Source organism: Phalangium opilio, unplaced genomic scaffold (assembly GCF_054372755.1).
Source record: "Phalangium opilio isolate 3A_F unplaced genomic scaffold, DU_Popi_V2 ptg000230l_1, whole genome shotgun sequence".
NCBI classification, from domain to species: Eukaryota; Metazoa; Arthropoda; class Arachnida; order Opiliones; family Phalangiidae; genus Phalangium; species Phalangium opilio.
Genome location: NW_028324221.1, coordinates 2,016,219 through 2,032,692, shown reverse-complemented (window position 1 = coordinate 2,032,692; position 16,474 = coordinate 2,016,219). Strand labels below are relative to the sequence as shown.

At 35.9% G+C, this 16,474-nt stretch overlaps 2 protein-coding genes and 2 long non-coding RNA genes across 7 annotated transcripts in view; 1 reads left to right on the top strand and 3 right to left on the bottom strand.

Moving 5' to 3' along the window:
* Positions 1-1,867, bottom strand: part of LOC149613994 (centrosomal protein of 290 kDa-like) — a 31,914-nt gene extending 30,047 nt beyond the window's left edge. The window contains exons 1-3 of the mRNA XM_089858068.1: positions 1,832-1,867; positions 1,685-1,753; positions 1,533-1,622 (exon numbers count right to left, since the gene is read on the bottom strand). Of these exons, the coding sequence (XP_089714194.1) occupies positions 1,533-1,622; positions 1,685-1,753; positions 1,832-1,867 (195 nt within the window). The remainder of the gene's footprint in view (positions 1-1,532; positions 1,623-1,684; positions 1,754-1,831) is intronic.
* A 2,274-nt stretch (positions 1,868-4,141) lies between these two features.
* On the bottom strand, positions 4,142-4,841 carry LOC149613993 (uncharacterized). The gene is made up of 4 exons (XM_089858067.1): positions 4,596-4,841; positions 4,463-4,534; positions 4,255-4,392; positions 4,142-4,195 (listed from the first exon to the last, which is right to left on the bottom strand). The coding sequence occupies exons 1-4, from the start codon at positions 4,686-4,688 to the stop codon at positions 4,142-4,144; spliced, it is 357 nt and encodes a 118-aa protein (XP_089714193.1). The 5' UTR covers positions 4,689-4,841.
* Positions 4,842-4,925: 84 nt separating this feature from the next.
* On the top strand, positions 4,926-5,827 carry LOC149613992 (uncharacterized). Of its 4 annotated transcripts, XR_016376239.1 has the most exons (3): positions 4,926-5,041; positions 5,100-5,235; positions 5,302-5,827. It is a non-coding gene; the product is annotated as an uncharacterized LOC149613992 (long non-coding RNA). The 4 variants fall into 4 exon arrangements; XR_016376240.1 differs by having other exon boundaries at positions 4,934-5,235; positions 5,326-5,827; XR_016376238.1 differs by having other exon boundaries at positions 4,934-5,235; positions 5,322-5,827.
* Positions 5,754-9,698, bottom strand: LOC149613991 (uncharacterized). Its single transcript, XR_016376241.1, has 2 exons — positions 8,952-9,698; positions 5,754-6,006 (listed from the first exon to the last, which is right to left on the bottom strand). It is a non-coding gene; the product is annotated as an uncharacterized LOC149613991 (long non-coding RNA).
* Between the last annotated feature and the right edge of the window lie 6,776 nt (positions 9,699-16,474).

Below are 16,474 nucleotides of genomic sequence, written 5' to 3'. Positions count from 1 at the left end.
AATTATCAGAATGCATAAACGTGCTAACAGTCTTGAATGAAACTGTGCTCAGCAACATTTTTTTAACATCAGATGACTTGCTAATCAATCAGCTTTCATGACTAATTATTTCCATGAAAGCCATTTCAGTAATACGGTTTTTAGCGGGGGTGTGCGGGTACCCGAAACATATTTTTTAGAACCCAAACGGGTACCCGAGTCCCAATTTTAAGCCTTTGCCAATACACGCCGAGTTTGACAAAATCCCCACGGGTCCAGTTCATGACGTTACCGCGCATGTTTTAATACTTCTGCCTTTCATGATTAAATGATTTCATTAGTAAAAAGTTATTGATTTTTATTGTTTAATGAATGACTCAGCTTTGAAATCTAGCTTTTAATTGGACTGTAAGGAAAAACAAAGACCCGAATTGGACCCGAAATCAAATTTTGGGGATTTTGCAGGACCCGAGGACCCGACGGGTAATTGAAAATTGGACCCGATACCCGCGGTTAAAATTTTCAATTACCCGAAGTTTACCCGACACCCCAAAATCTGGACCCGCACAGCCCTAGTTTTCAGAATGGCTCATCCAAGAAAATTGATTGTACCTAAGACCATTTAACGCAGATGGACTGTAATGGAAATACAGTGCGTGATTTTTTTTAGGGCAGCACCTCTCTAGCGCCACGCCGCGACCAATATTGGAACTTTTTCGACTCAAACTATAACCCTAACATGATCTGAGTCGAAACGTTTTGGGAATCTCCCGCTAGGGGCGACGACAGACGATGCCATTGGAAGAGCAGGGTTTTTTAGCTTATCATTTTAGTCCATCTGTGTATAATGGTCCTAAATTGTACCTTCATTCCTTTTCAATAAGACCCCCTTTCCCTGATAGGCCCTTCCGAAATGGTTTCTAGGCTCGGGGGAACTTGCTTTGAAGGTCCCATAACGCGCATATTAAGTTGATAAACGCAAGGTTATTGGCGTGATATTCTGCGCTAACGATTTTGGTAGGGTTGGCTACAGCAAAGAATTGCATTGCATTGACTTGAGAAAAACTGCCATTGAATTTTATTAATATACCCGGGATTCCTTTAGGTTTTATTTTTTTCAGAAAGGTCTATACAACTAAAAAACTAATTGCTTGAATCCAATAACAGTTATTTGTGTTGTGTCTATTCTGGTAGCATCATTAAGTATTACCAGGGATAGATTTAATTTTAGAAGTAGGAATGGAGAACGGTTAGTATTTACTTCAGTCCGACTCAAAGCCCAGAATAGAGCCCCTCCCACCAACACGTAACGAAAAGTTTAAATTATCTTATTGGCTCACTTAAACTACGTTTTGATGATGTTGCTGACGGGGACGGCTAAAAATACGTAATTCCTTTTTTCCTCTGTCGCTATGACCCGCCTCTTCTTTCATACCCCTCTGTCCCGTGGAAGGGGGTCCGGCGACTTTGACGCGCGCCCACATTACTCTGTTCTCCATTCCTACTTCTAAAATTAAATGTATCCCTGATATTACATAAATTGAGTTAATTACCTTCCATTCTTGAACTCTGCGACTGACAGTCTCCATAATTTCGTCATCAACTTCTCCTTTTTGAGAAAGTTGACTTTTCAAGTCTTCAATCTAAGATTTCAAATGACTTAACACTGATTTGTATGAAATTAATTATTGAATAGAATAATTACCTCACTGGCAAGAAGCATTTTCTGCTCCATTAAGAGTTTTAATTGAGATTCGCTTTCATCATAAGCTTCCTAAAATGTAAATGAAAAACAGGAACGAAAATGGGCGTTACTAATCTAGCGTATGACGATTCAATTGGCGGAACTAACTTTCAGTTTTATGTACTCGTCGGTCGTTTTCTCCATTTAATCGACCGCTTCAATTAGTTTCTCGTGTAGTTGACTTTTTTGTGATCGAAGTTCAGAGTTCTCACTTTCCAGAGTCTGTAAGATGTTTGAAATTCAATCATAAGTTTGGTACTGGTTACTGAGAGCTTTTCATGAAGTGACGTTGGTGAAACGTCATAGATTCTCGTAAAGCGACGCCTGGTGAGGCTCTGTGAAAGGCTTAGTAATGTAAAACCGAATGTAGTCAATTCTCGCTTATCGTTCTCGAACTACTTCTTAGTAAGTCTCTAGCATTACCAAGTATAGTTAGTGTCATACTTATGGAACGTATCTTATAAACTTATGATGAAACATAGGCCCATATAAACTAATAGGACGTGCCGCGCGCGGTCCCATATTGTTATTGCTTTCTGGTGGAAAAGACGTTAAGCTTAATAGAATTTATCACGTGCGAAGTCAAAACATTGTCGCCTTCAGATGAAAAATATCTGTAGCAAGCTACAGGCGGTTGCTACAAGAGTGTGAAAAGTGGAACGTCATAACAGTGTCGCCTTCTGGGGGAAAAGGTCTGAAGCTTTTCAATAGGGTGTCCCTCACTGTACCACGAGCAGCCTGGGGAATAAGGCGTTGGCACAGGGCAAATGACCAGTTTAAAAATTGCCTGGACCAGTTTAAAAATTAAATCGGAGGGGGGCTCAGTGGTCCACAGGACCACTAAGAAAATTCAAGGGTTTCCAGAGTCCAGACATTAGCTAATAAATATTAATTATCCACTTCTTCAATTTAGCAGACGACGCGCCCTGGTCAGTGGTCATGGACCAGTTTATTTATTCCAGGCCAGAGGGGTCGCTGGCCCAATGTCCAGTCTAAAAAAAAATCCTTATTTCCCACCCTAACCACGAGGGACATCAAACAAGTGTCGCCTTCTTGTGGGAAAATAAAGGTTTGTAATTCGCGTCCTTCGATTGCTATGAAAGCGTGCAACGTGCGACGTCATAACGGTGTCGCCTTCTGGCGGAAAATATCTGCAACTCGCTACTGGCGTTTGTTTAATAGAGCACACCGCCAAAATATAAGTGGTTCACGACTGGCAGTTAATATAAAAGCCTGATATGTTCCACGTCAAAACAGAGTCGCCCTCTGTTGGAATCGATCTTTAGGTTCTGGCTAGCAGACGCCACTAAACCAATAGCGGATGGCGCAGTAGTCCTTGATTGTTTTTAAGACTATTTAAATGCTAATTATTTTGTATCAAAGAGATCATTTATTTTTTTATCTAAAATTATTCCTTTTATACTAAGAAAAAGGCCATTCTTTTAAGGTATATACCAAGAAGCGATATCTAGTTTACTAGGGAGAAGGTATAAGATGCGCAAGTATACGCGCGCCATAGTCCCAGTCCCTCCTTTTTAAAATACCCGGGGGGGGGGCGTAAAAGGAGACCAAGCTATTTCGCTACACTCTCCTCAGTCGGAAAATAATACGTAATTTTCGTCATTCGCGTCGTGCTGACGTGAATTTTCAAGAACCAATGAGATGCTGGTTGTAATTTAGAGGCGGCGGGGATTAACTCCAGACCTACTATACGTTTGGACCGGAGATAAAGAGCTGGAAATGTGGCGAATTTATACCTTCTCCCTAGTAAACTAGATATCGCTTCTTGGTATAATAATAGGTTACTTTTCCTTTAATCAATTAAAATGAACTTAATTGTTTTTCTACTTCATTATTCCTTTGTTTAAAATTAATTTTACATTGGGATTAATATTAAAGTAATTGATTAGGCCTATAGGGTCACAACTGGTTTTAAACTCTTAATGAAGAAGCAAAGGGTCACTGCCATTTGTGACATAAATCCTTTGCCTTTCTTTTGTGACAAGTGTAAATATTCCGAACCATAGTAATCCAAGCTTTTGGAGGATAATCAATCCTAAACCATTGAATAGTACAAATAGCAGGGTTCATACAACTTTCGAAAAAAAAATTTCCCTGAGATTTCCAGGTTTTTCCCCATATACTTCCCTATATGGAGTATCCTATGATGCAAATGTTAACGGAGGAGGATGGGGTAAATAGGACTATTACATAATCAAAGGACATCCCCGTATCTCTAGTAGAACCAGAGTTATGAGCCTCCAAAGTTTAGTGTAATGTTAATCCTATGGAGGGGATGTTCACGTACATTTTGCTCAATTACTCGGCCCCTGTTTGACGCAAAGTTCCCTAATTTCCCTGAATTTTACAAAAAATTCGAAATTCCCCTGAGTTTTCCCTGAGGTTTTTGTCAACTATTTATTTCCCTGATTTTTCCAGGTTTTTCCCCTGATTTCCAGGTTTGTATGAACCCTGAAATAGAAAATAATTTTCCACAAGACAACACATTAACCAAACTGACTTCTCAATACCTTGATGTTTTCCAACTCATCCTTCAGATCTTCAATCTCGGCTAAAAGCTCCTTTTCATGACGAGCACTCAGTCTTCCTTGATTCTTGGCCATTTGCTCCAATTCTTCCATCGCAACCTCCGCTTGCAACCCTTTGAGCTTGAACACGATGTGATTTATTTATTTACCTTATCGTAACCTAAGGTTTGTTTTCTTAAAGAACTTATACCTGCAAAACTGCTTTTGACACCAGAAAGAGCTTATGCAGTCTTTTGGGATCATCTTCGTTCAATGGGTTAAACTTTAATAATATAGGTTAATTAAAAACAACGGCAAATTTATATTCTAATTAGGGTTCTTACATTAATTAGTTTTTTGTAGAAACTTTCGGCTAAATCATCATTTATATCCTGAAGATTGCATTTGTCAATTTCGTTCCAATCAATAGGCGCCATGTAAACAGCGGAAGTGCGGACTTATAGAGTAATGGCAGCCCTCTGCCTTCGATTGTATTAATCTCTATGGGGAAATAACATGGGGTGCCATTAGTCTATATTGCATGTGTTTTTGTTATTTATTTTTTGGTAGTCATGGTCTTTTTTCCACAAATTTGTTATTTACCATGTGTACCAATAATAATAGAGGTTATTAAAATACGAACACCGTGGAATCCATGTAACACATAGAGATACATAGAGTCACTGTTGAATTCTCGCAATTGAGGCCGATTGTTGCTGACGTCACAGCATTTATGTATTTTACGTCATATGGGGAAAAAAAGGCCATGCGACACTCTGCGGCGGCGGCGGTAACTAAAATATATTTTTTTAATTTAATGCTGGAATATGATTGGTTAACTTATTTAGGTCATGCGCACCAGCGTCACGAACGAAAAATGCCGAGAGTGTAAAAATAATACAGTTTAATTATACGGTAGGGCATTATTATTTACTTTTTCAAGTAAATTAAATTATTAATGTTCAAGATAAAAGAAAATAAATGGTAAGCAACTTTAATAGATTTTCTCCTTAAAGAGAGAGAGAGAGAAATATATAATTTATTATAAAGCAAAATCAACTCTTTTCAAGTTAGGGCTACTGCCCTTGTCAAAGGCTTAACTACTTGGTAAATTGGTAAGGTAGGTTTTTCCTTAGAGTTTCTCTATTAATTTCGTTGTAAATGTTTTTAGTGGTTTTTGTGTTGACGAAAAGTAAAATAAATCGTATCAATTCGTTTTATCAAAGCTTTGAGATGATACTATCATGCTGGGAGCCTAGTAACATCATCAACACGATGGCAGCATCGATAAATCAGTATCAATGAGCTACTCCGATACACTGATACCCTCAGAATTCCCATTTCAATTAATATTAACAAAGGTGGTCTTTTTATATATATCTTAAAGGTATTTACTTCTTGGCAACAACAATTTCGTGGTTAAAGGAAGAAAATTATCTGGGATTTATAAAGACGTTATTCGGAGATATTGGGTCATGATTGCAATGTAACGTGTCTCTGTGTTAAATTTTTAAACTCTTTATTCAATCGTTATGTACACTTTTCAACTGGATTCATTAAATCTTTTAATTAAAAACAAAGTTATTGTGTCATCATTAACTAATTGTCCTCTCTTGCGTCAATCTCACTATCGTTAGCCTTGATAAAGTGGTCTTAATTTTCCAGATTGTGACGTTCTTCAAAGTTTGTTGTTTTTACTAGTAGTGTTGTGTTTTCTTATTGATTTGTTTACCGAATATCTACATTTTAATAAACCTATTATAGGAATGAGTTAAAGAGTATTTGGTGAGATTTAGGCTTACCAAAGTTGTTTTAAGTGTATTAGTTGATTATTCACGATGAGCACTCCCTTACAAAAATCTTCTTAAGAACTCTTAAGAAAATTCCTTGGGAAATTTCTTTGGAAATCCTTAAGGCGTTCTTTAGGAAATTGGGGAATATTGGCCTCTTTTTCTTTGGAAATTACTTTGGAAATATCTTTGGAATTTTCTTGGGAAATATTTTTGGAATTTCCTTGCGAAATATCTTTGGAATTTTCTTGGGAAATATCTTTGGAATTTTCTTGGGAAATATCTTTGGAATTTTCTTGGGAAATATCTTTGGAATGTTCTTGGGAAATATCTTTGGAATTTCCTTGGGAAATATCTTTGGAATTTTCTTGGGAAATATCTTTGGATTTTTCTTGGGAAATATCTTTGGAATTTCCTTGGGAAATATCTTTGGAATTTTCTTGGGAAATATCTTTGGAATTTTCTTGGGAAATATCTTTGGAATTTTCTTGGGAAATATCTTTGGAATTATCTTGGGAAATATCTTTGGAATTCTCTTGGGAAATATCTTTGGAATGTTCTTGGGTAATATCTTTGGAATTTTCTTGGGAAATATATAGAGAAGTGGGTAAATTAATTTAGCCACTTGAAACGAGGATAGTTCTTACATGCAGAACCATATCCCAATACAGGAAGTGTAGTTCTTATACGCTGAACTACACCCCTTATAGAGAGGGAAGTTCTCGCATGCAGAGTGAAGTTGCTTTAAAAGTCAGACATTTAATCGACTTATTAAAAACATCCGTAAACGGCAGAAAGTTTTAAACCTTGTGCAATTGTATGGGGTACTAAGTGGGTTTTGGAGGCTTTAACGGCCAAGCAGTAGATAAAAACGTCGTTGTTAAATTTAATAATGTATATTCACTGATAGTTTTTCGAGTATCAGAAACGCGTTTAACCTAATTTCCTCTACAATGTTTCTAAAAAAATATTTATTTTGGACTCTAATTACGCTCGAAATAAAGATAAAACATGCCATAAGAGAATTAAGCAAAAATTCTGACTGACAGCTTAGATTCCCTGTAAATCTAAACATAACGATTTTAATTACTCTTATTTTACTTTTAATCTATTTTATCCTGTACATAAACACCTCACGGATTATTGAAGGCAAAAAAATATAATAAAAAAATAGGTAAATGTAACATTCCATTTCAGCGCTTGCCTAGCCTTAGCTACGGGACAAGCCTTCGTGAAACGTTTTTAATTTTTTAACCATCAAGTTAATGTCTATCTAGGAAAACTTTAGCTAAACAATTTGGGTAAAAATATTTTGAGATAATTATATGTAAAGCATAATTGCAATATATCTGGCCCTTTGAAATTAATCTCTTGAATTCCAAACGAATTTCGTTGGAAGATAAACCCTAGATCTTCTCTGGAAAACCAACCCTAGAGCTTCATTGGACATTTATCTCAATAATGCTAACGAATTTCTTTTGGAAATAAACCATGGACCTTCTTTGGAAATTGATCTGAAGAATTCTAAAGAATTTCGTTGGAAAATATTCCCTAGACATTCTTTGGAAATTTATCTCAAGCATTTCTAAAGAACTTCTTTGGAAAACAACCCCTAGACCTACTTTGGAAATTTATCCCTAGAATTCCTAAATAATTTCGTTACAAAATAATACCAAGAAATTCTTTGGAAATTTATCTCTAGACTTCCAAAAGAATTTCTTTAGAAAGTAATCCCAAGACATTCTTTGGAAATTTATCTCTAGAATTCCTAAAGAATTTCTTTCGAAAATAATCCCAAGACCCTCTTAGGAAATTTATCTCTAGAATTCCTAAAGAATTTCTTTAGAAAATAGTCCCTAGACCTTCTTAGGAAATTCATCTTTAGAATTCCTAAAGAATTTCTTTAGACAATAGTCCCAAGACATTCTTTGGAAATTTATCCCCAGAATTCCTAAAGAATTTCTTTAGAAAATAATCCCTAGACCTTCTTAGGAAATTTATCTTTAGAATTCCTAACGAATTTCTTTAGAAAATAATCCCAAGACATTCTTTGGAAATTTATCTCTAGAACACCTAAAGAATTTCTTTAGAAAATAATCCCTAGACCTTCTTAGGAAATTTATCTTTAGAATTCCTAAAGAATTTCTTTAGAAAATAATCCCTAGACCTTCTTAGGAAATTTATCTTTAGAATTCCTAAAGATTTTCTTTAGAAAATAATCCCAAGCCATTCTTTGGAAATTTATCTCAAGAATTCTTTAGGAAATTCCATGGAAGTCTTTGGAAATAGTTTCTTTGGAAAATGATCCCAAGGGCTCCGTAGGGTTCCAAAGAAATTCCTTTAGAACTCTTAAGAAGATTTTTGTAAGGGCTACTCTATCAGAATATTCTTTGTGATTAAATGACTGAGTCCATATGTTCTTGTCCGAAGCATCATGACAGCTAGTCATTTAACATATATTATCCGAGTATTTATCAAAATAAGTATTTTTATCTAGTATTTATACAACTACTTGGTAATTGTCTGGATTGGTAAAAATTGTATATTGAGTATATTCGTATAGGTGATAAAGGTACTCAATATTTGTTTCTATCTAAACATTTGTGTCAAGTTTTATATTGTTTCTTTAACATTTGGCCAATGAAAATTCATCATTTAATTTATTTTATCATACTAATTTTACATACGTATGTAAGCTTTTGTGTGTGTTCATTTTTATTGCAACCCGTTAACTTAACTCTCGTATTATTCACTTACTATTCGGTCTACACAAGTCTCAAGTAGACTTTCTGTGCCAATGCAAAACAAGTAAATAACCACAAACAGGCTTGCCTCTCTGGTTTATGGTAGGCCTCACATAGTTATTGTTCCAAGTAAAAATTACACAAATCCAATATGAATACCACTTACCAGGTACTAAGTTCAACAGCTTTATGGTAGCGAGTCATTCACAGTATAGTCCTTTCTTTAAAAGTAGTAATAAGAGTAAAATATCGATACCTGGGATATGAAATTAGCCCTCAGGCTTCTAAGTACGAGTCGAAATAAATAAATTATATAATTATTTTATGTATATCACATAAATTAAGAAACCTCATGCTCGCAAAGTTTAATTATTTATGAATCTACTTCACCTGTCTGGTATATGCCAAATTCCGGCTTTAATTTAATTGAAATTTACATAAATAAATAGCAAATGCATTTATATCTTAATAAAACCTAACTTTCTTAATATAATTTGTCTATTTTTATGCCTTCTCTTTTAAAAATACAGAAAATGCAACATAAATAAATAGCAATTAAATGCTTTTTTATCTTAATAGAACCTAACTTTCTTAACATAATTTGTCTATTTTTATGCCATCTCTTTTAAAAATACAGAAAATGCAACATAAATTTACCGCCTTTTTGGAATTATTTTGATTTTTAGTTTCTCCGTCCGCCGCTAGGTGGCCAACGTCTTGTTTTTCCCCATAGCATATAAAATGGGTAAATAGCGTAAAATCGGCATCCAAAAAGCGCGTGTTTCTCTTCCGATAAGTGTGTCTAGGTTATTAACAGTATTCTAATGTCTATGATGTAACACACAACCACAGCTAGGGTTCCACTTAACAATTTTGAAATTCGAGTTGAAAAATCCAAGTTGACTTAACACAGGCTCGGACACAAAGTGGCACTACCAATCGTCGAAGTAACTAGGGGTGCTTCCCCGGATATTGCTGGTGAAATGCTCTTCTAGCATTATAAACATTCCAAAAATGGAGTGGTCACGTCATCACCTAAATTAACTTATCCATTTTCTTATATCTTATCTTTTGATTATTGTCTCAACGTTTCGATTAGCCTGTTTTAAAAGGCCTTGGTAGAAGCTGTCTGCTTAGCCACTTCGATGTCTTCTTCATTCTGCTACAAACATTTTTGTTTGTTATGTTTCCATAGCAACGAAAGTAACAAAGTGCGGGACATAGGAAATCTTACAGCAGTTCTATTTGAATCTGAATTCTGAAATCGCTTGCGGTTTTCTTTATTGCGTCCATAGATATAGTAAAACTATAAAGGGTCTAGAATTCTAGATCCACTTCGCTGGCTTAGGCTTAACGAAAAAAACGAGGAAGGGACAGCTAGAGCACTGCCAGTATTAGAGAAGGCAGTGGCTAGAGCTAGCAGACAGCCGCTATTTTCTCGGGGTAGCCGTATAAAACGCCATCTATCGGAGACAAATTTAAGTGGTGATAAATAAATCGCGCGGGAAATGGCGCGAAATGGCGCGAAATTTAAATTAGGCCACAAGTTGCGTGATCGAGTGGGCTGTGATTAGGCTTAATAAAAGTTTTACGAGTGTTTAAAAGTGCGCCTCTTTTCAGGGTAGAAATGAAATAAAATAACAATATTGGGTTACAATAAATGAACTAATTAGCAATAATTTGGAGAAGCAGCTGTATTTAGGGGTTAAAGCATACCCAATTTAGTAATATTTTGGAAAAGGGGGAAATTTACTCAGTTGATAAACCTTGATATTAACTAAACAGGCGAACATTTAGCCGTTCATAAAAGAATTCCCGTTGGCAAAAAAATTATTAAAAGATTCACTTACTTTACGTTTACGAGTACAGATTATTACCATTTAAAATTGAAGATTACTTATGTCTTAGTTTATTTATTCCTGACGAATAATCATAATAATCGTAAAGAAATAATCTATGTCCACAGCAGTTAAATAAAGAGAAATGATATATGAATCTATATATTTTTAATAAAACAGAGCACAACTCATAACGACTTTAATACCTATTTTAGTTTCGAAAGTTACCGATAGATGTCGCTTTACACGGCTACCCCCAGAAAATAGCGGCTGTCTGCTAGTTGCCCCTTCCGCGTCGATCTCCCATTGAATTGTGTATCTACCCTTTTAACATATCTATGATTTCGTCATGAAATCCGACAAAAAACAATGAGATCGTTCTCAGTAGCGTGGGAAATAAGGCGGTGGCACAGGGCAAATGACCAGTTTAAAAATTGCCTGGACCAGTTTAAAAATTCAATCGGAGGGGGGTCAGTGGTCCACAGGACCACTAAGAAAATTCAAGGGTAACCGGAGTCCAGACATTAGCTAATATATTTTAATTATCAACTTCTTCAATTTAGCAGACGACGCGCCCTGGTCAGTGGTCATGGACCAGTTTATTTATTCCAGGCCAGAGGGGTCACTGGCCCAATGTCCAGTTTAAAAAAAATCCTTATTTCCCACCCTGGTTCTCAGTAGACTTAGATCCGTAAAGGCTGATTTACATGGTTTCTAAAAAGTCTGCTTGTGGGCGAACTTTTCGCTAGTGACAGAGCTCGAGATTTTTTTATTTACGTTTTTACACGCTTCAAGCATTTTGATTTACATGCTTTTAAAAATATATTTTAAGATATAACTTGAAATTGTTCAGATTTTCGTTAAGCCTAATGTTTGAAACTTTTTAAGCCTAATTTTTCAAGCTTTGGCTAAGACAAATTTTTACCTCTCCGAGTGACGTATGTCACGGAGAGGTTCTAATTTCCGTTTGGGTCGATTTGATCGAAAAACGGGTGATCGAAAACTTTCCCAAATGATAGAAATCCCATTTGATCGAATCCCATTTGATCGAATCCCATTTGATCGAATCCCATTTGATTGAATCCCATTTGATCCTCGTCTATCGTTCAACATGTTTTTAAAACCAAAAATAGGTTTACTTTAGGTTATGTAATATTTAATTTTATTTTATTTTGGATATTATTTAATATTTTATTCGTTTTCTGGTACTAATTAATAGGAGAATATTTTGGAAAAGGTGGCAGCTAATTAATAGGAGAATGTTTTGGAAAAGGTGGTAGCTAATTAAAAGGAGAATATTTTGGAAAAGGTGTTAGCTAATTAAAAGGAGAATATTTTGGATAAAGGTGGTAGCTAATTAAAAGGAGAACATTTTGGAAAATGTGGCAGCTAATTAGTAGGAGAATATTTTGGAAAAGGTGGCAGCTAATTAATAGAATATTTTGGAAAAGGTGGCAGCTAATTAATAGGAAAATCTTTTGGAAAAGGTGGCAGCTAATTGATAGGAGAATGTTTTGGAAAAGGTGGTAGCTAATTAAAAGGAGCATATTTTGGAAAAGGTGTCAACGAATTATTTGAACCAAACCTAACCTAACCTAACCTAACCTAACCTCACCTCACCTCACCTCACCTCACCTCACCTCACCTCACCTCACCTAACCTAACCTAACCTAACCTAACCTAAACTAACCTAACCTAACCTAAAATAACCTAACCTAACCTAACCTAACCTAACCTAACCTAACCTGACCCTATGAAAATATTTTGGAAAAGGTACCCTTTCATTTGGTAATAGGCAAAATCAAGAGGAAATACATTTGATATAAACTTCCCTCGGATAAACTTTCTTCGTCACTATATAGCAAACCTGAAAGTGTATGACTTGATTAGAAACAACACATTGTATTTAATAAACGTTCTTCGTCACTATATAGCAAATCTGAAAGTGTATGACTTGATTAGAAACAACAAGAATTATATTTGATATTTTTAACATACCTTCGAGGATTCGAACCAGCAACCTCCCGATCCGCAATCCAGTACCGTATCCATTACGCAAGCGGGTCGATGAAGGCTCTTGCATTTTAGATTAAATGTATACTATTTCTATCATATTAATATTTTAGGGGGATGTATATAATTTTTATTCGATCAGAATTACTTTCGATCAATAGGGACAAAATGCGCTCCCGTCAGAATTATTTTCGATCAAACTAATTTCGATCAAATAAGACATTTTTCGATCCCCCAATTTTCGATCATTAAGGAATATACCCTAATTTCGACGTGTTGGTCTGTGTGTGTCTGTCTGTTGTTACACCCCAGGGGACCGCGTTCGCAGTTGGCAAATCGTAGCAAATGTGTTCTCAATTTCCGGACCGCATTTACAGTTCCCGGAAACTTGGAAAATTGTATTCCACTTACTTTGCATTAATGCTAATGGTGGGCATTTTGAACAATACCTCTAAAACTGCTGCTAGCTTTGTACATGTACGAATAAATGATACATTAACTGGAAACTCTTCTTTGTTTGTCACTTTGAACCAACTTTTATTGACCAGTCCTTGCACACTTCTACCTTTAATAATACGCTTATGCTAGAAAATGGCTCATTAGAATTCAAAGATGGGAGGGTATTGGAATTGTCTAAACAAGATGAGCAAGCTGATATGTCTTACTCCTCATTTGTGACATTTTTCACGTTTTGGGGGTCAATGTTTGGGGGCCCGTACCTCCGAAACTAAGCGTTGTAGACCCCATGTTCTTTGACACTTTTCACTCAGTTTGACCCAAAGAACACACCCTTTAATTTATAACATGCTTATCAGAATGTGTTTGGCCTTTATTGCAGTCATTGTTGTCACGATATCAAAAACTAACTTTTTTGACAGAAAAAATACCTTTACTGGCTTTGGGTGTAAGTTTACATTTAAAATTAAAATTAGCGTATTCCAAAATAAGGTGGTTCATCCATACCATTCGGCTCAATAAAAAACTTAATGTCAATTCGGCACATTTGCCATTTCAAAGAGGCCAGTTATATGACTAATATCCAGTTAAAATTTTGTCAAAATTATAATAAACTGAATTTTCATTGATGACGGTAGCTTTTTTTGCGCTTGCTTGAAAAAAAAGAAACAAATTCGTTTTGGTTGCAGATTGAGCTTGTTAAAAACCAAACCAAGGAACAAGCGAAGCTACTTGCAGTCATGTAAATGGCCGAGCTTGAGCTTGTGCAGAAAATATTAAAATATTTCAAGCAAAATCCTGTTTTTACGAGCTACAATCGTGCATGTAAATGAGCCTTGACACTAGCGAAAAGTTCACACACAAGCAGAATTTTAGAAACCATGTAAATCAGCCTTTAAGAGAAATACGCATAATTTCCGGACCGGTTTTAACATTGGTTTTACCCCGCCAAGTTAATGTTTATGTTTATTTTGTTTTACCGAGCGATCGGTACTGACCTATCTTTTAATAGAAATTGGTTCCGACCAATGAGATAGATAGAGTTACAATTCAAATCGGCTTACCGCGAAACACATTGTTTTTATCAAGCACGTTAATCAAAACATGACAGCGCCACCTGGGAGCCTCTAGCGGAACTAATTACAACTTTTACTTGCTTATTTGCAATCAGAAACATCGTTATAATTTTTAATTCATATATTTATTAGATTAAAAAGGACTAGAGTTTTTATTATTTAACTCACGTATTTTATTTAGCACGTTTAAAAACTATCTTGACACAGATTATAGCAGCAGACGGTAATAAAAAAGATCTTAGGGTGGCGCCACCCGTATTCGATAAAGATTCATGCTCGACAAAAGGTGTATTGCGAAACGTTAATCTCGAGATCTCACGTTGTGACTCTATAGGTTTAATATAAATGTTCTATCTCATTGGTTCCGACTCGAGTTCGCGACCGAACTATCGAAGATGTGAATCCGAGTATAGCCCACTCGATCACGGGTTAAACTGATCGAGTGGGCTATGATCCGCCTCTTTGTTCGATTTTATGACGTAATAGAGGAAATCGGGAGCGATCTCAGACAGTACAGGCCAGGTGTGGTTGGGGGTGGAAAGATTATGTTAGTTTCGAATGTACAAAGGTAGTATAGCACACCCCAACGGCGGGTGTACGCATTAAAGGACCACTTTAATATTGTGGACCCAAATACTAGTGCAAAAATATCCCATGTTTAATATTTCTCTAGTAAACAATGCGTACGTTTGAGTAGCCATCAATTAGGGCCGTGTGAATGTTAACCAGGATTTAACATTCCTGCTTCGGCATGCTTATTGCAGTTTTGTGAAAATCACTTGCCGTTGCGAAAGGCATATTTAATTCGCTCCCATTAAAACCATGCTTAAGGCTTTATTTTAATTACATCAAAAATTTCAAAGTTTGGTACATTTTACACTGATTAAAAAACTATAAGTCAAATAACAGTCGACAAAATCAGGTGGTTTGGGAGTTGGTGATTTAGTGGGTTTAGGCATGAACCTATACAACAATGAATATACATAGGCATTTCCCCGTCTAAACTCTAACCTCTGGTTCATCTATTTATTTATTTATTTATTTGTTTGGCACATAAAGTCATAGCTTGACTTATTAAGACCGCCTTGTATCACAAATGGTTATAATTATCACAGTTATTGTATATAAAAGTAAGAAATGCATACATTTGGTTAAAGTTATCACAATAATTTGTATATAAAGTAAAAATACACAGAGAAGAAGAGAAAAAAAAAACATACAGTCTTGAACCAATTATTGGCTAAATATATGTAACTTTTAATAGTTAGTAGGAACTAATATTATTTTGAGGTGGTATTTTGGGTGTAATGTAATATTAGGGCCTTTCGAAAACAAGATTTATTTTTAAGGGATACTAAATCAGCTGGGAGATCATTCCATAGGTTTATAATGCTTCGTGTGAAATGGTTTTGACGGACGGTTGTTGAAGCACGTGGTTTGGACAATTTGTGAGGATGACCGCGCGTACTAGTATACACTGAAGTCGTGAAAAATGTATCAAAGTTCAGATCCAGTTTGTTATTAAAAAAAGTCATGAAGAAGGCACAAGTCATTTATTTGGTGTCTTTGATGGATGGGGTTGATGGTAAGTTTGGATATTCTGTCGGTGGCTGGTAGTTTTTCTAATAGTGGTGACAGTTTTGTGAACCGATTTTGGGCCTTCTGCAACGACGTCATTGCAATTTTTCCAGAAGGGGTCCAAATAGATGAGCAGTAGTCAAAATGGGGCAATGCTAAAGCATTGTATATAGTACGTAACAGAGTTGGTGAACGTCGTAGGAAGTTACGCCTAACCAGGCCAGTTATGCTATGGAGTTTTTTTGCAAATTTTATTAGTGTGGGTAGTAAATTTCAGGTCAGCGTCGATATGCACTCCAAGGTCTCGTTCTGATAGAGTGGTAGATAGCGGACGACCGTACAGGTAGTAGGTGAATTTTGGGTTCGAATGACCCAGATGAAGGACAGTGCATTTATCCACATTAAATTTGAGACCATGGTTCTCAGCCCAAGCTCCACCGAATTGAGGTCAGCTTGTAGTAGGTGTGAGTCTGAGATAGTACGTATTTTAAGCCAAGTTTAACGCTTCTAAAAGTTTGGCATGAGGTATTGAGTCAAAGGCCTTGGCTAGGTCTAAATATAGAACATCAACATAGTACCCCTCATCTAACCATTCAGTCCATTTATCAGTGGCTTGGAGGAGGTTAGTGGTGCATGACCTCTTCTTCAGGAAGCCATGTTGGGCTGTAGTAAAAAAGTTGGTTTGTTCTAGATGGGATATAATTTGACGTTGAACAAGAGTTTCGCAA